General features: G+C 37.7%; 1 protein-coding gene across 1 annotated transcript in view; it reads left to right on the forward strand.

Annotated features, from left to right (window-relative positions):
* Positions 1 to 15678, forward strand: part of IFTAP (intraflagellar transport associated protein) — a 63666-nt gene extending 47988 nt beyond the window's left edge. Inside the window, 3 exon segments of the mRNA XM_019639436.1 lie at positions 7452 to 7591; positions 14041 to 14137; positions 14140 to 15678. Of these exon segments, the coding sequence (XP_019494981.1) occupies positions 7452 to 7591; positions 14041 to 14137; positions 14140 to 14198 (296 nt within the window). The 3' untranslated portion in view covers positions 14199 to 15678.
* Positions 15679 to 17006: the final 1328 nt, after the last annotated feature.

Below are 17006 nucleotides of genomic sequence, written 5' to 3' on the forward strand. Positions count from 1 at the left end.
AAGGGGAACAGACAAGTTGTTGTCCTTTTGTTCTTCAGTCTAGTTGTGGAGGATGTTGCTTCACTGGCCCAAGTTGGCACCATCATTGCGCTCTTTCCGGGCAAGGCAGATCAGTTGCTAGCTTCTGGACGGCTGCTCGCCGCACACACTGGCTGCTGGCTACACACGGTAGCTTATGGCAACCCACTGCAGCAGGGGCTGCAGCCTATGCCGTCGCCGGTGACTCATGGCAGCCCAGCTCTAGGTCGAGCTGTTGTTCAGCATCTTAGCTGTGGAGGGCAGTGTCACTGGCCCTCATATGCGGGATCCGAACCGTGCCCTCTGGCGTCCCAAGCCAGCTCTTAACCATCGCGCCAGCCCCCTTGCCATTCTATTCTTTTCTGGTCTTAATTACTGAAAACTGTTGAAAAACCAGATGTCAATCTGATTGTTGTTCCTTTGAAAATAATGTTTTTTCCTTCATATTTGGCTGCTTTTATGTTTTTTAGTCTTTGTTTTTCAGTAATTTCTCTATGTCTTGGTTTTGTTTTACTTGTATTTTTTTTGTTTGGGGTTTGTAGAGATTCTTGTAAGTGTTGGGCAATTCTCACTGTTATCTCTTCAGATAGTATCTGTGCCTTAACCTTTTCACATATCCCATATGTCTCTTATGTTCTTTCCTGCATTTTCCATCCTGTTTTAATTTCCATGCTTGCTTCAGTTGGAGTATTATCTACTATCTATATTTTATTTCACTAATCCTTTCTTGAATTATATCTAGTCTGCTGATAAAGCCCTCAATATTTCAGTTATTGTAGTTTTAAAAAGAGACCTAATATCTATTTTTATAGATTTTAGTTCTGAAAAATTCTCCATTTTGTAATGTATTTTTTTGAAATCAGTTATTTTAAAGTTCCTGTCTCATAATTCTAATACCTGGGATGTCCTGTGAGTCCATTTATATTATTAATTTCTCCTTTTGATTTGATATCTTTGAATACCTGGTAGTTTTTGTTTGAATGTTGAACACTGTATATAAAAAAATTGTGTGATGCTCTGGATAATGTTGTATTCTTCTAGAGAAGCATTTCTTCAACATTTTACTAGCAATTAGAGTAGGAATAGATCTCAATCCAATCTGGATTGAGCTGATTTTGGACTAGCTTTTAGGCTTTGTAAGGGCTCCTCAAATTCTAGTTCTTGCTTACTTCTCGGGGAGAGCCCTTCAAGGTAAATCACAGACAGCCCCTCCTTGGAGGCCCTGAACTCTAATTTTTGTCTTCACTGCACTGTGAATCTGTTGGTCGCTCTGCTGAGCTTCTTGGCTCCTTCTCCTCCCCCTCCCCCTCCTTTCCACTTCTTCCTCCTCCTCTTCCTCCTCCTTGTAATTTCTCAGCTTCTCAGCCTTTGTTTGCAAATCAGTAAGTGCCATGATTTGGAAGGCAGCTTAGACTCTTGTATTCACTTCTCAGTATTTTCCTTCTCTGTGGGATCTTGACCTCTCAAGTCCTGGGCTGCCCTGGTAGCTCTCCAATGTCTTTAAATACAGTAATACCTTGGTTTGCGAGCATAATTTGTTCCGGAAACAAACTACTTGTTTTGCAAGACGTCGCTTGTTTACCACGTTAAAATGTATTAGAAATGTTTGCTCGTCTTGCAGAACACTAGCAAACCAAGTTACCCGCAATCCAAGGCTTTACTGTAGTTGAATTTTGTAATTTATCCAACTTTTCTAGTGTTTTTGGTGAGAGGGTTGGGCTGCAGATCACTGAAGATGTGGTCTGGGAGCTCCTTAGCAAACCCCAAGGTCTAGAGGTCAAATGTATTGTTGTTGGTACTAATGTTACAAAAGCAATGATGGGTAAAGATGCTGGTAACTTAGTGTGAATCAAGATAGTAGCACCAGACTATGCTAGTAGTCATTATAATCTTCACTGTCATGAACTTGTTGTTCAGATGGTGGTTTCCATGGAAAAATGTCTTTGCTGAAGTGGCAAAAATTATTAATTTTATTAAATCTTGATCCTTGAGTGCACCTTTTTTTTAATGTTTTGTGTGCTGAAATAGTAAGTATGTATTAAGCGCTACTCTGCATACTGAAATACAGTCATTATCTCATGTAAAAACACTTGTGTGATTGAATGGTATGCTGAAGTAGTTTTATTTTTTTTCTTTCTTTCATGGATCAACATTTTTACTTGAAAGAATGACAAGCTATAGCTTTCAAAAATGAATGAAGTGAGCCTGTCTCTTCAAGAAAAACAAGTTGTAGTATTCATTGTTACTGATAAAGTTGGCTGTGGGTTAAATGAAAAGCAGATTTTTGGAAACTTGTTTCCAGTATCTGGCCAGAACTTCCAGTACTGTGTTGAATAACAGAAGTGAGAGGAGGCATCCTTGTTTTTTTCCTGATCTTGGAGGAAAAGATTTGTTTTTTACCATTAGTATGATATTAGCTGAGAGTTTGTCATATATGGGCTTTATTATGTTGAAGTACTTCTATACACATTTCAATAAGTGTTTTAATCATAAATGGGAGTTATATCTTGTCAAATGCATCTATTGATAAGATCATATAACTTTTATCCTTTATTTTGTTTATGTGATGTATCACATTGATCAACTTGTGTATATATTGAACCATCCTTGTGCCCCTGGAGTGAACCTCATTTAATTGTGATGTATAATCTTTTTAATGTATTGTTGTATTCGATTTGCTAGTATTTTGTTTAGGATTTTTACATCTGTATTCATCAGAGATATTGGTGTGTAATTTTATTTTTTTGTGTTATCTTTACCAGTTTTAGGTTTTGGTATCAGGGTGATAATCTTGACCTCATAAAATGAGATAGGATGTATTGCCCCCCCTTAAATTTTTTTGGAAGAGTTTGAGAAGGACAGGTATTAAATAATCTTTGCATATTTGCTAGAATTCACTAGTGAAGCCATTTGGTCCTGGACTTTTGTTTTTTGGGAGGTTTTGGATGACTGTTTCAATATCCTTTGTGTTGATCAGTCTGTTCAGATTTTCCAGTTCTTTTAGATTCAGTCTAGGGAGGTTAAATATTTCTAAGAACTTGTCCATGTCCTCTAGGTTATTGAATTTGGTGGCATATAGTATTTCACAGTATTCTTGTATGGTTCTTTGTATTTCTGTGCTGTTGTAACTTCTCTTTCATTTCTAATTTTGTTTATTTGTGTCTTTTTTATTTTTTCCTTAGTGAGTTTAGGCAGGGGGTTGTCAATTTTATCAGTCTTTCAAAAGAAGCAGCTCCTTGTTGCATTGATTTTTTTCTATTGTCTTTTTGTTCTCTATTTCATTGAATTCTGCTCCAATTTTTATTATTTCCTTCCTTCTGCTGACTTTGGGCTTCATTTGTTATTCTTTTTGTAGTTCTTTAAGATGTAATATTATGTTGTTTATTTGGGATTTTTCTTGTTTCTTAAGGTAGGCCTGTAATGGTATAAATTCCCTCTAATTACCTCTTTTGCAGCATTCCAAAAGTTTTGATATGATGTGTTTTCATTCTCATTTGCTTTTATGTTTCTTTTGATCTCTCCTCTTATTTCTTCTTTGACCCAGTCTTCTTAGTAGCGTGTTGTCTAATGTCCACATATTTGTGGTTTTCCTCTCTTTGTTTCTGTAGTTAATCTCTTAATTCCAAAGCATTTTGGTCAGAGAATATGCTTGGTATGATTTTAATCTTAAATTTGTTGAGGCTAGCTTTGTTTTATCCTTGAGAATATTTCATGTGAACTAGAAAAGAATGTGTAATCTGGTATTCTGGGGTGAAAGGCTCTGTAAATGCCTATCATGTCCATTTGGTCTAATGTGTCATTTAAGGCTTATATTTCCTTATTGATTTTTTGTTTGGATGATCTATCCATACCTGTCAATGATGCATTTAGGTCCCCTACTATAACTGTGTTTCTGTCGATTTCTCCCTTTAGTTCTCTTTGTAGTTGCTTTACATATTTTGGTGCTCTCTGATTGGGAGCATATATATTGATAAGTGTTATGTCTTCTTGATGTATTGTCCCTTTATCATTATGAAATGTCCATCTTTGTTTCTTATTACATTTTTTATCTTGATGTTTATTTTGTCAGATATAAGTATGGATATACCTGCTTTTCTCTGGATGCCATTTGCTTGGAATATTGTTTTCCACTCTTTCACTTTGAGTCTATATTTGTCCTTGTAACTGAGATGTGTCTCTTGAATATGATTGGGTTTTATTTTTTTATCCAGTCTACTGCTCTGGACCTTTTTATTGGTGAGTTCAGATCATTTATATGTAGGGTGAATATTGATATATGAGGATTTCCTATACCCATTTTATCTTTTGTTTTCTGGTAGCTCAGTGTCTCCATTGTTTCTTTGCCCTTGTGTTTCTGTCTATTATTTTAGTTTGATGATAGTCTATGATTTTTCCCTCTGTTTCCTCTTTTTTTATGTTATTTATGTGTCTCAGTTCTGAGTTTTTTATTTTTGTTTTTGTATGTGTGTGATTACTATTAAGTTTATGTACAAAAAGTTTCATATGTACAAAAGTTTCATATTTTCATTCCCCTTTGCAAATCCAGACCTTTGCCCCCTCCCCTTTTATGTTTTTGTTGCCACAAATTATCCCTATTTATGCTGTGATTTCATTTTTGAGTTGCAGTAGCAATTGTCTTCATATTCTTTCTTTTTTTAATTTTTATGTTTTTACCTCCTTTAACTTTTATGTTATATTTAAGTGTATAGTGCCCTAATCTGAGTAGGAGTTGCAATTTCCTGCTTCTGTCTGTTAGTCATCTTACTCATTGCTTTGTATCCTTTTGTCTTTTGTTTCAGGTAGAATAACCCCCTTTAGTATTTCTTGTAAAGCAGGGATGTTGTGGGAAATTCCTTCAGCTTCTGTATGTCTGGAAAGGTCTTTATTATTCCTCCACATTTAAAGGATTACTTTGCTGGGATACATTATTCTTGGTTGGTAATTTCTCTCTTTCAATAGTTTGGATATTTGATTCCACTCCCTCCTAGCTTGTAGAGTTTCTGCTGAAACATCTGATAATAATCTAATGGAGTTTCCTTCATAGTTTACCATCTTTTTTTTCCCTGGCTGCCTTGAAAATTCTTTCATTGTCAATAATTTTTTACAGTTTTAATATGGTGTACTTTTTTTGATGGAGATAATTAGGGGCCTGTTTGCTTCTTGGATGAGGATCCAGTTCTTTCCAAGGTTTGGGAAGTTCTGGTCAACTCTTTGTTTGAATATTTTCTCTGTGCCCTTCTCCCTCTCTTCTCCTTCTGGTATACCCATTATTCTTATGTTGCTCTTTCTGATGGAGTCATAGTTCTTGTAGAGTTCTTTGATTTATTTTAACTCTCAAGCTTCTCTCTTCTTCCATTTGCATCATTTCCAGATTTCTATCTTCAGTATCACTAACTCTTTGTTCCATCGGGTCAGCTTTATTGCCTAAGCATGCTATTTCATTTTTCATCTCTTTTATTGCGTTATTCAGCTCCAGAATTTCTATATACTTCTTTAAGTTTGAATCTCTTCGGTAAAGTATTTACTTTGTTCATTGATTTTATTTCTGAGTTCATTAAATTGCCTATCTGACTTTACTTCCATCTCCTTGGGTTTTTTAGAACTGCAATCTTGAATTGTCTGTCATTTAAGTCACATATTTCCATGTCTTTAAGTTTATTGTCTGGAGATTATTCATTTTCGTTCTGAGCTGCCTTTTTGCCTTGGTTGTTGATGGATTATTTCTCAAAGTAGAATTGAGTTTGATCTCATACTTGAACTGATGTTTGTACTGGCAGCAAATGGGTCTGGTAGATATTGGTTTATACATTAAGAGGCTTGAACCCGTCCTAGGCAGGTATGTCAAGGAGCTCAATGAGGGAATTTGGCTTTGAACTAATAAATAGATATATTAGAAAGCCAATCTTTCCACCAACTTGATTGAGTTTAAAAATGTTACTTATGTCAGATAAAATGTTTAAGTGCACTTGACACTGAGTAACTATGCTAATGTGATATTTTAGTGACATTTCTTGACTCTGAGTTTGGATTTATACTCTGATAGATTTAAAAAATATATGTAATAAAAATGTTTATTTAAAAGAAGTGCATATTGTCATATTGTGGGCTTAAGAGTATGGGCTCTGCAGACAGACTACCCAGCTCTGCCACTTTCTAGCTGTGGCACCTTGGTTCCTCTCGGCGCTTAGAGCTCATTGCCTGTAAAACGGACAATAATAGAGCTGTTGGGAGGTTCAGCTGAGTTAATGCCTATAGAATGTCAGCTCACAAGAGTTGACTATTATCGTTTTTACTTCTGCTAGTTAATTAGGTCATATTTTAAGGTTTCAATACTGAATCATAGTAGAACTACCTTCTTCACCATCCCCCACCCACATGCTGAGTTTCTAGGCTATGTTCTCTGTTGCTGGAGTCTTAAGAATTTTGTAATTATGTTTTTTTGTGTGAAGGTGATATATACAGTGATGAGAGATGTGTTTCAGATAAGTTTCAGTTTTTGAATATTCATACCTGCTTCATTATCTCCCTGCTTATGCTGCCACTGGCAACAGCTGAGGCATGTCTGTTGTTAATTAATCACTTCCACTGAGAAGTAGTGTCTTCATTAGGATCCTCATTGAGTAGCAGGCAGCAGCACCCTGAGCCAGCTGCAAGCTATTGGCGAGCGCCAGCGGCCCTTCTGGTCCTATGAAAATTTTGAATGAGGCAGAAACCTGTTGTACTTCTCTTTGGTTTTTGTCCTCCTTTAAGAAAACGGTGGCAGATCACCAGTTGCCTGTGATGCTTCCATGTTCTGTCACACATGCAGAAATAAGGGAACACATCCCCTTAGAAAGGATTGATCCAAAAATCAAAAGTAGTTATTGAATTCTTGTAATCGTGCTAAACAAGCCAGAAACACACTGTTGCTGTTTGCAAATGTTGAAAATTAGACCATGCATTCTAAATATGACAGAGTAGCTCATTTTTCTCCTGAAAGTTAAAGTTCTTTCCTCTGGCATCATTGTTTTTTTAATACTTTTTTTTCTGAAATATTGCCATATCATTAGGGAATGAAAGTTCTCTTCCCCCTCAGGAAAATATGGGAAAATGATGCAAAAGTAGCATCTTCTTGCCTTATTTTCCTGTAGAAATAGAAATTGGGTTGGGAGGTGAGAGGCATGATCATTATCCCCAAACAATATTTCTGTCAGACCTTTTGGATGGAATGTAATTTCGCAACAGTAAGATAAAAATAAATGCACCAAGGACTTCTACTTTATAGAAAGAGGACTCTCTTGAGTCAAGTGCCCAAATGAGAGCAGGCATTGTGAAATGGACCTACTTTATTTGAGCATATGAGCCGTATTCTTTTGACTATGATAGGATTTTAGATGATATAGGTCAATTGTGAACTTGGTGAAAGGATCAGTGAAACATTTTGTGTCCAACAGATTTGCCGCTGCTGCCAGGAGAAGTGGAGCAGGATGTCAGCACCAGTGCTTCTTCTTACATTCCTTCCATGGTCCAGCCTCTTACCTCTGGAGTGAAGCCGAGATCCGCGGGGAAAGGAACAGACAAAGAAAGGGAAGAGGTACTCCACGGAGAATTCAGTCGCGAAATTGCCTTGATTTTGTAACGAGTCCTTCCCCGGAAATGCTACTCTACCTGTGTGCTTTTGTAGTTTTCTCAGATTTGGGAAAATGGAGAAGTCAAGTTGCTCAACTGGCCACCTATCTATAATGTGTGTATTTCTTTTTAAATACAGACAGCGATTGTGTTTTTTTGTGGAAATTATTTTTGTTTCATGATGTACACCATGCTACGGGACAGTGCTACCTGGAGACCACGTGATAGAAAGGACAGGCGGTTTTCTTTTCTCTTTTAGTCTGAACTGACCTTTTTTCTTTTTATTATTGTTTCCAAGGCCCTATAAACATCTTGTGTTCATTAAGGTAAGGCCAGGCTGCTACAGTAGAGAATCTGAGCAGTGATTCAGTGGCTGGAGGAGAGAGAAGTTAATTTCTATCATGTAACATTCTTGGAGGGTCTTTAAGTGGGCAGGGGGCTCTGTTCCCTGGGGTTGTTAGGGGCCTTGAGTCCTTCTTGGGGGAACTTCCCTATGCCTTAGGACGCTGCCCTCAAGTGCGTGTTTCAAGTCAGGTCACCATCCTACCTGGAGGGCAGGGGATGAGAGCATGGGGTGGCATGTTTTCCTAAGGCTTAGGACTCAGGGCTGTTTATTTCCACTCACATTCCATTGGCACCCACATAGTCACATGTTCCTATCTAGCCACCAGGGAGCCTGGGAAATGCCATCTAGCCATTTGCTTCGCCAGCAGGGTAGAATGGAATCTCTGCCACACGTTTACTCTCCCAGATGCACAGCTTGAAAGTCACCTTTTGCCATCATTTGCAACTCTTCTACATAAACTTAACAAACGTGCACCAAGGGAGGCTGCTGGTGGGGCTGGGTGTGACCTTTCTCACTCTTTTCCCTCTAACCTAGAAGGGGATCAGGTACAAGAGGTTGTTAAGGGCTCTTTATGATTGCTTCCTAGTGAAACCCCTAGGGTGTTCCTTGGTTATTTAATTATTCAGGCACTAGTCTTGTCACTTGAAGATACTTTATGATGGAAGCAGTCTTCAATAAAAAATAATCTACACATTTCAATTTTAAGTTGCTACTTTATCATAGAACTTTATTCACTGTTAACACAAACATATGTCTAGGATGTTTGCAGGCTTGTATTCAGCCCCTAAATTGGTTACCAGATAAACTTGTAGGGACAGCCACTTTTCAATGTGCTTTTTGAATTATGGATTGCTTTTATTGAGTAATAAGAAGCTAAAATCGCAAGGTTGTTTCTATCAGGAATCAGTTTTTTCTTTTTTTTTAAGACTTGTGCATGTTCATGACTTCAGTCGTGACTATACAAATTACTGGACCAACCAGCGATCATGGCACCTAGTGCCATTATAGAAATTTTTATAAAATGGTTTTAGTGGATGGTTTAAAATAAAAGCCTGAGTGATTCCTGGAATCTATCAAGTAGCCAGTAAAATGCAATTTAAAATCCTGTATATGATTGTATCTTCAAAAGGAATTTAAATTTCTTCCCAGAAAATGTGAACACTTCTTAATGTTGGAATCAAAATGATACAAACAATTTTTGTGTTGGCAAACTCATGAGACATAGATGAATAACTTGTGCTGTTTTTTTTTAATATACAGAGTAATATCTCTGTTGGGATTTTTTATTTCTGACCACTATTTGTTAGAGAAACTTTTCAGAACTGTCTAGAATCATAATACTACATCAACTCTGCCTTGGTTTAATAGTATTAATCTTATTTTAAAGTGCCCGATACCAGTAAAAGAACGTAATCATCAATTTCCAGCAAATATGTCCTGTAAGGGCCTACAGGGGCTGTTTGGGTCTGGAGAAGCTGCTTTCTGTGACATCAGTCTCAAGAGATGAAAATGGATCTTGCATGTACTGACTTCCTTTAATTGCCTAATAAGTATCCATAACTTCCTGATATGGGTTGGACCAATTTAATTCTTTTTTTTTTTTGTAGTTTTATCACTGGTTTTATACATGTGCATTTCTCCCTTAGAGTCAAACGTTTTCCAAGAACCTTCCACTTTCTACTTGTGAATAACTTCTTGCATTAGTTAATCTATTTTGATGAATTTTGGAAGTTTTGCACAGCTAGATACAGCAAAATGAATTCACATTACGAAGAGGAGAAATTGTGAGCTCCTCCGGCAAACCATAGAAGAGGTCATAGAAGAAACCTTTGTGATATTCTAATGGGAGACCTCCTGTTTTTGCCATTCATAATGGGACTCCAGCATTTTTCACCTATAAAGACAGTTTATTTACCATATTACTTTGTAAGATACCCTATAGCTAAATGCTGCTATTATTGATTTCAGCATTAGTCCTGTTTTCTTTAATTTGCCTATGTGGTACTGTGAATAAAACTGATTCCTCCTGTAGCAGTGTCTCTCTTAGGATAAGTCACATGAGCAATTTCAAGGAAACCAGCAGTTTTCCACTAGTGTACGAATTCTGTTCCCCAAGAGGCTACAAGAAGATTTCAGTTAGATTTGAAATTAAACACCTGAAATCCACATATTTCTCTCAACCCCTTAGGCAAAAATTAAGTGAATAACTTAATTCACACTTGTTTTCGGTTTAATAGCGGGAGATTTGGTGTTCCCATTGAAAGAATTCTTCTCTTTGAAATAAATCAGATTTGAGTTTGTAATCTAAAAACCTTGGAGTCTTTTAGCTTAGGACGCTAAAATGAACCTGACTTGAAAGAAGAGAATTCCCAAAGTGGGCCACAGTAGCCAACAGCTGAAGTACATAAATAGAATTGCAACTTTCCTGTATTTTAAAAGCTGTCATTTGAAGACCACAGCGGTGTCTTCTAAATTGCAATGTGCATCTAGTTTCATTTGAATTACATATGTGCCCCTTGTCTTGGAAGACTAAATTCACTCATGTGTGTCTTTATATGCTTACTTAATTAAAATGCAAAGAAGTCAGAACTAGTGCCAAGTTCAGTGCTACGCATCTAGTAGACATGCAATAAATGTTGAATGAACAAATAAATACTCGTCAACCAGAAAACCTTACTACCCACGGGGAGTGATTTTCTGGTATGACTGTGTGGTTAGAGTCATGCTGTCTTTTCTTCTCTGTTGCTTCATTCCCCTCAACACGTAAACGTGTTCACATCTCTCCCATCCTTAGCAAAATGAAACAAAACCAAACGCCACGCAACCTTCCCTTTACCGTGGACCCTTCTTTGGCTACTGTCTATTTTCGCCCCCTCTTTCCATCTAGACTTCATAAACCATTGGACTCGGCTCTACTAGTTGACTCTGCTCCCGTCTCTCATTCCTCATTCAATATACTACAAAATGTACTTGGTTCCAATCACCTCCCTGGACATACTCAGAATAAAGGTATCAATTACTTTATAATTGCTAATGGACACTTTTCAGTCTTTATGTGAATGGCTCCCTCGACTGTGTTTTGCACCGTTCATCTTCCCTGACACTTGCAGTTCACTGGTTCTCTACTTCACTTCTCCCCTCAGCTTCTTTGTGGATTTCTCTGTTTGTTCTTCTTGTCCCTCCTTTGTGGGTTTTCCCTCCAGCCAACCATTATGAGTTGGTGTTCTTCACAATGCCACGCTAACTCTATAGCTCTTCCCGCTTACATACTGGGATCCATTTTCATCTATAGGTTACTACCTTTTATGCTTATGTCTCTAAATCTGTATCTCTAGCATCTGACTTTTTTTTTTTTTCAGAGGTTCAGGTTTGTGTATTCAGTTGCCTGTTGACATCTCTGTGTGCATTCTATTAGGAACCTTCAAATCTTCACGTTTCATATCCAAATCAGCCATCCGGTGCTACCAATTTTACTTTCTAATATTTTCAAATCTCTGCTGTCAGTGCCCTGTTCTCATTATCTCCAGCCTGGACTGTTTCGGCAGGCTCCTTACTAGTCTCCTGACTCCAATTCCACCCTCTGTTTCATCTTCAAAATGACCTCTTTAGATGTACAGGACAGGGCGTCTTTCAATTTTGTACACACACTGATGTCTCTAGCACCTGTCTTATTGTAAGTGCTCAGTTAAAATTTCAATGAAAGACGTTACCTGAAATGCATAGGTGGCGAAGTAGCTACCCTGCCTTCAAAAAGATCTTTTACTGGCTTTTCATCATCTCTCAGATAAACAGCATATAAGACCTGTCATGATCTGGCACCCTTTCATCTCTGGCCACCGTCTCCCTCACACTTGGTGCTCTGACAACACTGAGCTACGTGACGATCCACACGTGTGAAATTCTGCATCTTATTTCAACTTGGCCTGCTCATGAGAACGCCCCTTGTCTGCCAAGCTCTAATTCCCTCATCCTTGTTAACCAGTGTTACTCTTCAAGATTCTGCTTAGCTATCACCTCTTCCAGAAAGCGAAGTGACTTCACCTAGTGGGAGTGGCTAGTAGAAGTCTAGGGAGGAATTAGGGACATCAGGGTGGGGTTCCAAGGCCTCGTGCACCGGCACACATGGGTACGGGCAGCCATATCCACCACACTGGTACGCATGTGGACGCCGGGGCTTGAACCAGGCCCTAAAAGGGCAGCAGGAATCCCCTCAGACTGATGCCCTTGGAGAGATGGGACTTCTCCTCATCCTCTGCCAGCAACCGTTAGGATTGGCTCAGGGCGGCATTGGGGCCAGGCCTGCAAGCCTCATGCTGAGTCGAATTGGAGGTGGCAAGGATGTTTATATTCAGGAAGTGAACATGCTATGGCATTGTTCTTTATTTGAGCGGCTCTTAGCAATATTAGCCCACTATCGCTTTGTGGCGATGATACATATACTCTCAGAAAGTGACCAAAGTGGATCAGTCACTCTGCAGACTGACTTGCTTCCTATGTACAGCTGCTCTTTTATGGAGCCTTGAGTATGTTTTTTTCTTGTTGTTTTGTTTGTGGTTTTTTTTTTAAATAACAAACTATGGGATTTGTTTAGCTTATTTTAAAAAAGGTCTTTTTCCCCAAAGAAAAGTTTCAGTGAAAACTTTAAGGTTGATTTTTGCTGGTGTTTTTGTTGAGAAGGTGAAGCTTTATCTGAAGCAGAGTCCTCTTTGATTCAAACCTTGCTTCTCTCACTTGCTGTTTGTGTGATCTTGAGCAAGTCACTTCACCTTTCAGCACTTCATAAAATGGGTGGCTTGAAGATCACTGCTCATGCCCACACAGTTCCTAGTATTGGGACTGGCACAGGCTGGGGACTCACTCAGTGGCAGCTCCCATCCGTACCTTTGTCAGGAAGGCACACAGACAGTTTCTAATGAAGAGGAACCAAGTCTCTGAAATTTGTTCTCTCGCTAGTTTTACTAAGCAAGGATGCTAGATGGTTGGGTGTTTGCTATTAACACTGTCACCTAGCTAGAAGACGCCACTTGCTGAACAGACAGGAGATACCTAATTTTCATGGTTGTGGTTCTTTTTTTTTTTTTCCACCTTTAGTAATAGCATGTAGTGTCTGAGCTCTCTGCTCCATTTTTAAGAACATTGCAAAAGTTACTCAATGAGATCATATTCCATGTAAGAATATTTAAAGCTGATTATAGCTTTAGGGCATTTTTTTCATTCTTGCCTGAGCCATAGTTTTCAATTATTTCAGCCTCACCATACATGTTATAAAGATACTGGATGATTTCATTGTATCACACACCATTTGCTTTTGGAGGGCCTTTTGAAATGGTGATACAATGAGATTTATGGCATTCCTCTTTTGTTTATTAGAGAATATGCTTTTCCATCTACCTTCCTTTAAGAAGTCTTTAAAACTCACAGATTATGAATAAATAGATACAAAATTATTATATCTCTTTGCAGCTACTCTGACTTATAGATCAATTCTGTAATATTTTATAAATTCTGGGTAGGTAAAAGGTACCCTGGACTTTTTAATTTACTATGATATGATATGTTTTAATTCCTACTATTGGCCCAGGGATTATAAGTGTTACCTGAGGAAGTAACTCTATTAAGTGTAGAGTGTTTTTATCTTTGAATATTATGTTTTATTGCTATGTCTTTTTTAGTAAATGGTGAAGTGTATTTAAGGTTGATCAAAATCTTAAGGTATGTTTTCTCACATTTTAATATAACTCTTACTTTTTCCATATACCTCTAGCCTTAATACTAGAAATGGTAAAATTATAATGAATGTGTGCAAGAAAGTTTCTGATTCTTGCCGTGGGCGGATTAGTTAATGATATTCGTTCCGATGCAGATGCTAGAAATGGGACTTATTAAAAGGCTTAAATTAGGTCAAATTGAGTAATTGAATTTATTTCTTACTTAAAAACAGCTTAATCAGCTGAAAAGCTGAAGTCTAAAAAAAGTTTAATTAAATATTAATAGGGAGTTTATGTTTTCAACTTCATCTTCATTTACAATGATTGTATATGATTTGCCTCCTTTGTTGCCTTTTATAGATACTGGGAGATGAAGTTCAACCCTTCTCACTTGATGAAGAATTTGATTATGACACCGTGATGCTAACTCCCAAGTTCACTCCTGCAGAGATAGATGCGTCACAGAGCTATGCAAACAAAAGAGAGGGGACACCAACAGATACTTGGAAGAACCATGACTGATTCAGCAAGACGCTTTGTGTTTATTTTTATTCTGTTCTTATTCAAGCAGCATTAGAATAAAAGATAAACCTACGTACTACAATCCCCTTTGTGGAAATGTATGTGTGCATTGATTTATCAGAGTTATTTTTCTGTAGGGAGATGCGACTCATAGGACCACAGAGATCTCTACCCTCACAGAGTTCCCCTCTGTCATGTTATTGCCACATCCTGTAGCTAGTAGCAGGCGATGGAGATTGCAAGTGGGGACAGGAAGCAGTACTTATGGAAGGGTTCATTTTGATGAGAGCACTGCAGCTAGGTAACATGGGGTATCATCACAAATGTTGGAACATCCCACCTCCTTGGGGGCGGAGGGCAATTGCACGGGCAAGACACACTGTAGCTCATAGAGAAGAATTGATTAAGTGGGTTGGTCACTGGTCCCAGCTATCTAGACATAGTAGTAGTAATATGAGTGCTGAGAGGCTGGGCTCCTGGGATTGATTGGGAAAAGCTTCACTGAAAAGGAAGGCGCCTGAGAATTGATCATAGGTCATATATTAAATTCTTGTAGTTTGTTATTGCCATTAAGTCATGTCTGTTGATAGTTACCAAGTATAAGGATCTATCTGCAGAGGCTTAAAATATAAGTTGAGAAAGTAAGACATAGAGAAGACAAGTAGAGAATGTAAAAACATATTGAGTGCTGATTGTGTAGAATACCCATAAATGCATTAAAGGAAGGGGAATAGAGAGATGAAGGCACAGAAGAAGGGGAAATAGTAAGTATGAAATAATCTTTGTTATTGAAGGAATGGGTAACAAATCAAATGTACTTAGTCTTAATTAGTTTTTATATAGACCTGTGCTTGTGTACGTGCATGTATGTGTATGTTTGTATCCATAAAAATAGCCATTTATATTCCTTACAAAAGAATGCTCTTGATTTAATGTTGAGAGTCAATTGATTTCCACATATATTTTTCTTTATTTAGTCAACAACTTTCATAAAGCACCATTTATGTGCCAAGTCTATGCTAGGTAATGGGAAAGATACAATTGAATTGACATGGTCTGATTGAGTGGGGAAGGCAGATTTATACATAAATAATTGTAGTGCAGCTACGCTGTTCAGTGTAATAGCCATCAACTCATGTGGCTATTGAGCACTTGAAATATAGCTAGTGTGACAGAGGAACTGATTTTTAAATGTCAATTTTATTTTCAAATAAAAAGTTGATATTTGATGCAGTTATTATAAAACTTTCAAGTACATTTGGAACAATGTGGGTATGCGAATCTCCTTTTTCAACTGTAAATTTTATGGCCTCTAAATACAGATCGATTTTTTGATGACAGCTTAGTGTTTAAATTTAAAATATGCTATAAATGTAAATACACATTGGATTTCAAAGGACTAATATGAAAATTTGTAGAATATCTTATTATATTTTTTGTATTGATTACATGTTACTATGATAATATTTTGGATATACCTGGTTAAATAAAATGTATTGTTAAAATTCACCAATTTATTTTTACCTTTTTAATGAGGCTACAGGAACATTTAAAATTACACACGTGGCTTGCATATTTTTACTTGCAGCACTGCGGTAGAGGGTAATCTGTATTGTAAGAGTGATGTGTTCTGAGAGCTACTGGGCAAAGCAAGTTGGAGTGATTTAATCATGCCTTGGAGAGCTGGGGAGCCTTCACAGGGGAGGCAGCGTTTGAGCTCCGTCAGGAAGAATTAGTAGGGGTTTTTGACTCGAGGCTGTTAGAATAGTTTGGGAGATGATAAGACTCCTCTCTCTCTCTCTCCCTCTCTCTCTCTCTCTCTCTCTCCCCTCTCTCTTTTTCTCTGTCTCTCTTTCTCTCTCTCTCTCTCCTCTCTCCTCTCTCTATATATCTATATATCTATATCTATATCTATCTATCTATCTATCTATCTATCTATCTATCTATCTACACACACACGCACGCACGCACGCACGGCTTTTTGGTATTTTAAATGAAAGACTTCACCATTTTAAAGACATCTCAATTTTATGGACTAAAATAGTTTTCTAATAGAAGAAACAAAACCATCTATCTGAGTGTTAAAACAGAATGACATTTTAGTGGGATCTTTCATTAACTAGGCAGGGTAGATAGATGGCCGATGAATGTGACTGCAGAGCTTTCTGTCTGTAGAGTTAGTGCTCTGTGTTTTGGCTTCATTCCTTTTGGCAGTTTTTGATTCCTGCATTATTTGGGGACAATTGTGCATTACAGCAAAAGTGTCATTGGAAAATGGGTCCCTGAAAGCCTTTGAGTGAAATAGTTTTGTCTCAGTTGTACCGTTACTCTTACCCTAACTAGTAAATACTCCTCCATGACTTCCAGCTTTATCGATCCCTTGAATCGATGTAGCTGGCGTGTTTTATGTTGGCTGGCAAACCCTAACCAAGTGACTTTGGAAGAAGACTGCGCTTATATGAATGGATAATGCTCACCCGGATGAGGGGGTACCAGCAGAGATCAGATTAATAAAGAGTAAAAGGTAAGGAGAAGCATCTGCATGTATACACCAAAATGGGAGGGAAGAACATGCAAGTTTTAAAAATATAGTATCTTGAAATAATGTGGCAGTTCCAACAGAAATTAGCTTGAATGGAGATTTCAAGCCTGCCACACCAGTCCTAGCTTGTTCAGCATGGTGGCACGTGGTGCCATCTTATTCTTTCAACATCCATCTTATGTGGTGTAGCACAAGAGGAGAAAAAAAAACATTCAGACCTGATATTGAATTTCCTTGATTCCTATGTCAAGAATTCTTTTTC

This window comes from Hipposideros armiger, unplaced genomic scaffold (genome assembly GCF_001890085.2).
Source record: "Hipposideros armiger isolate ML-2016 unplaced genomic scaffold, ASM189008v1 scaffold_44, whole genome shotgun sequence".
Taxonomy (NCBI): Eukaryota; Metazoa; Chordata; class Mammalia; order Chiroptera; family Hipposideridae; genus Hipposideros; species Hipposideros armiger.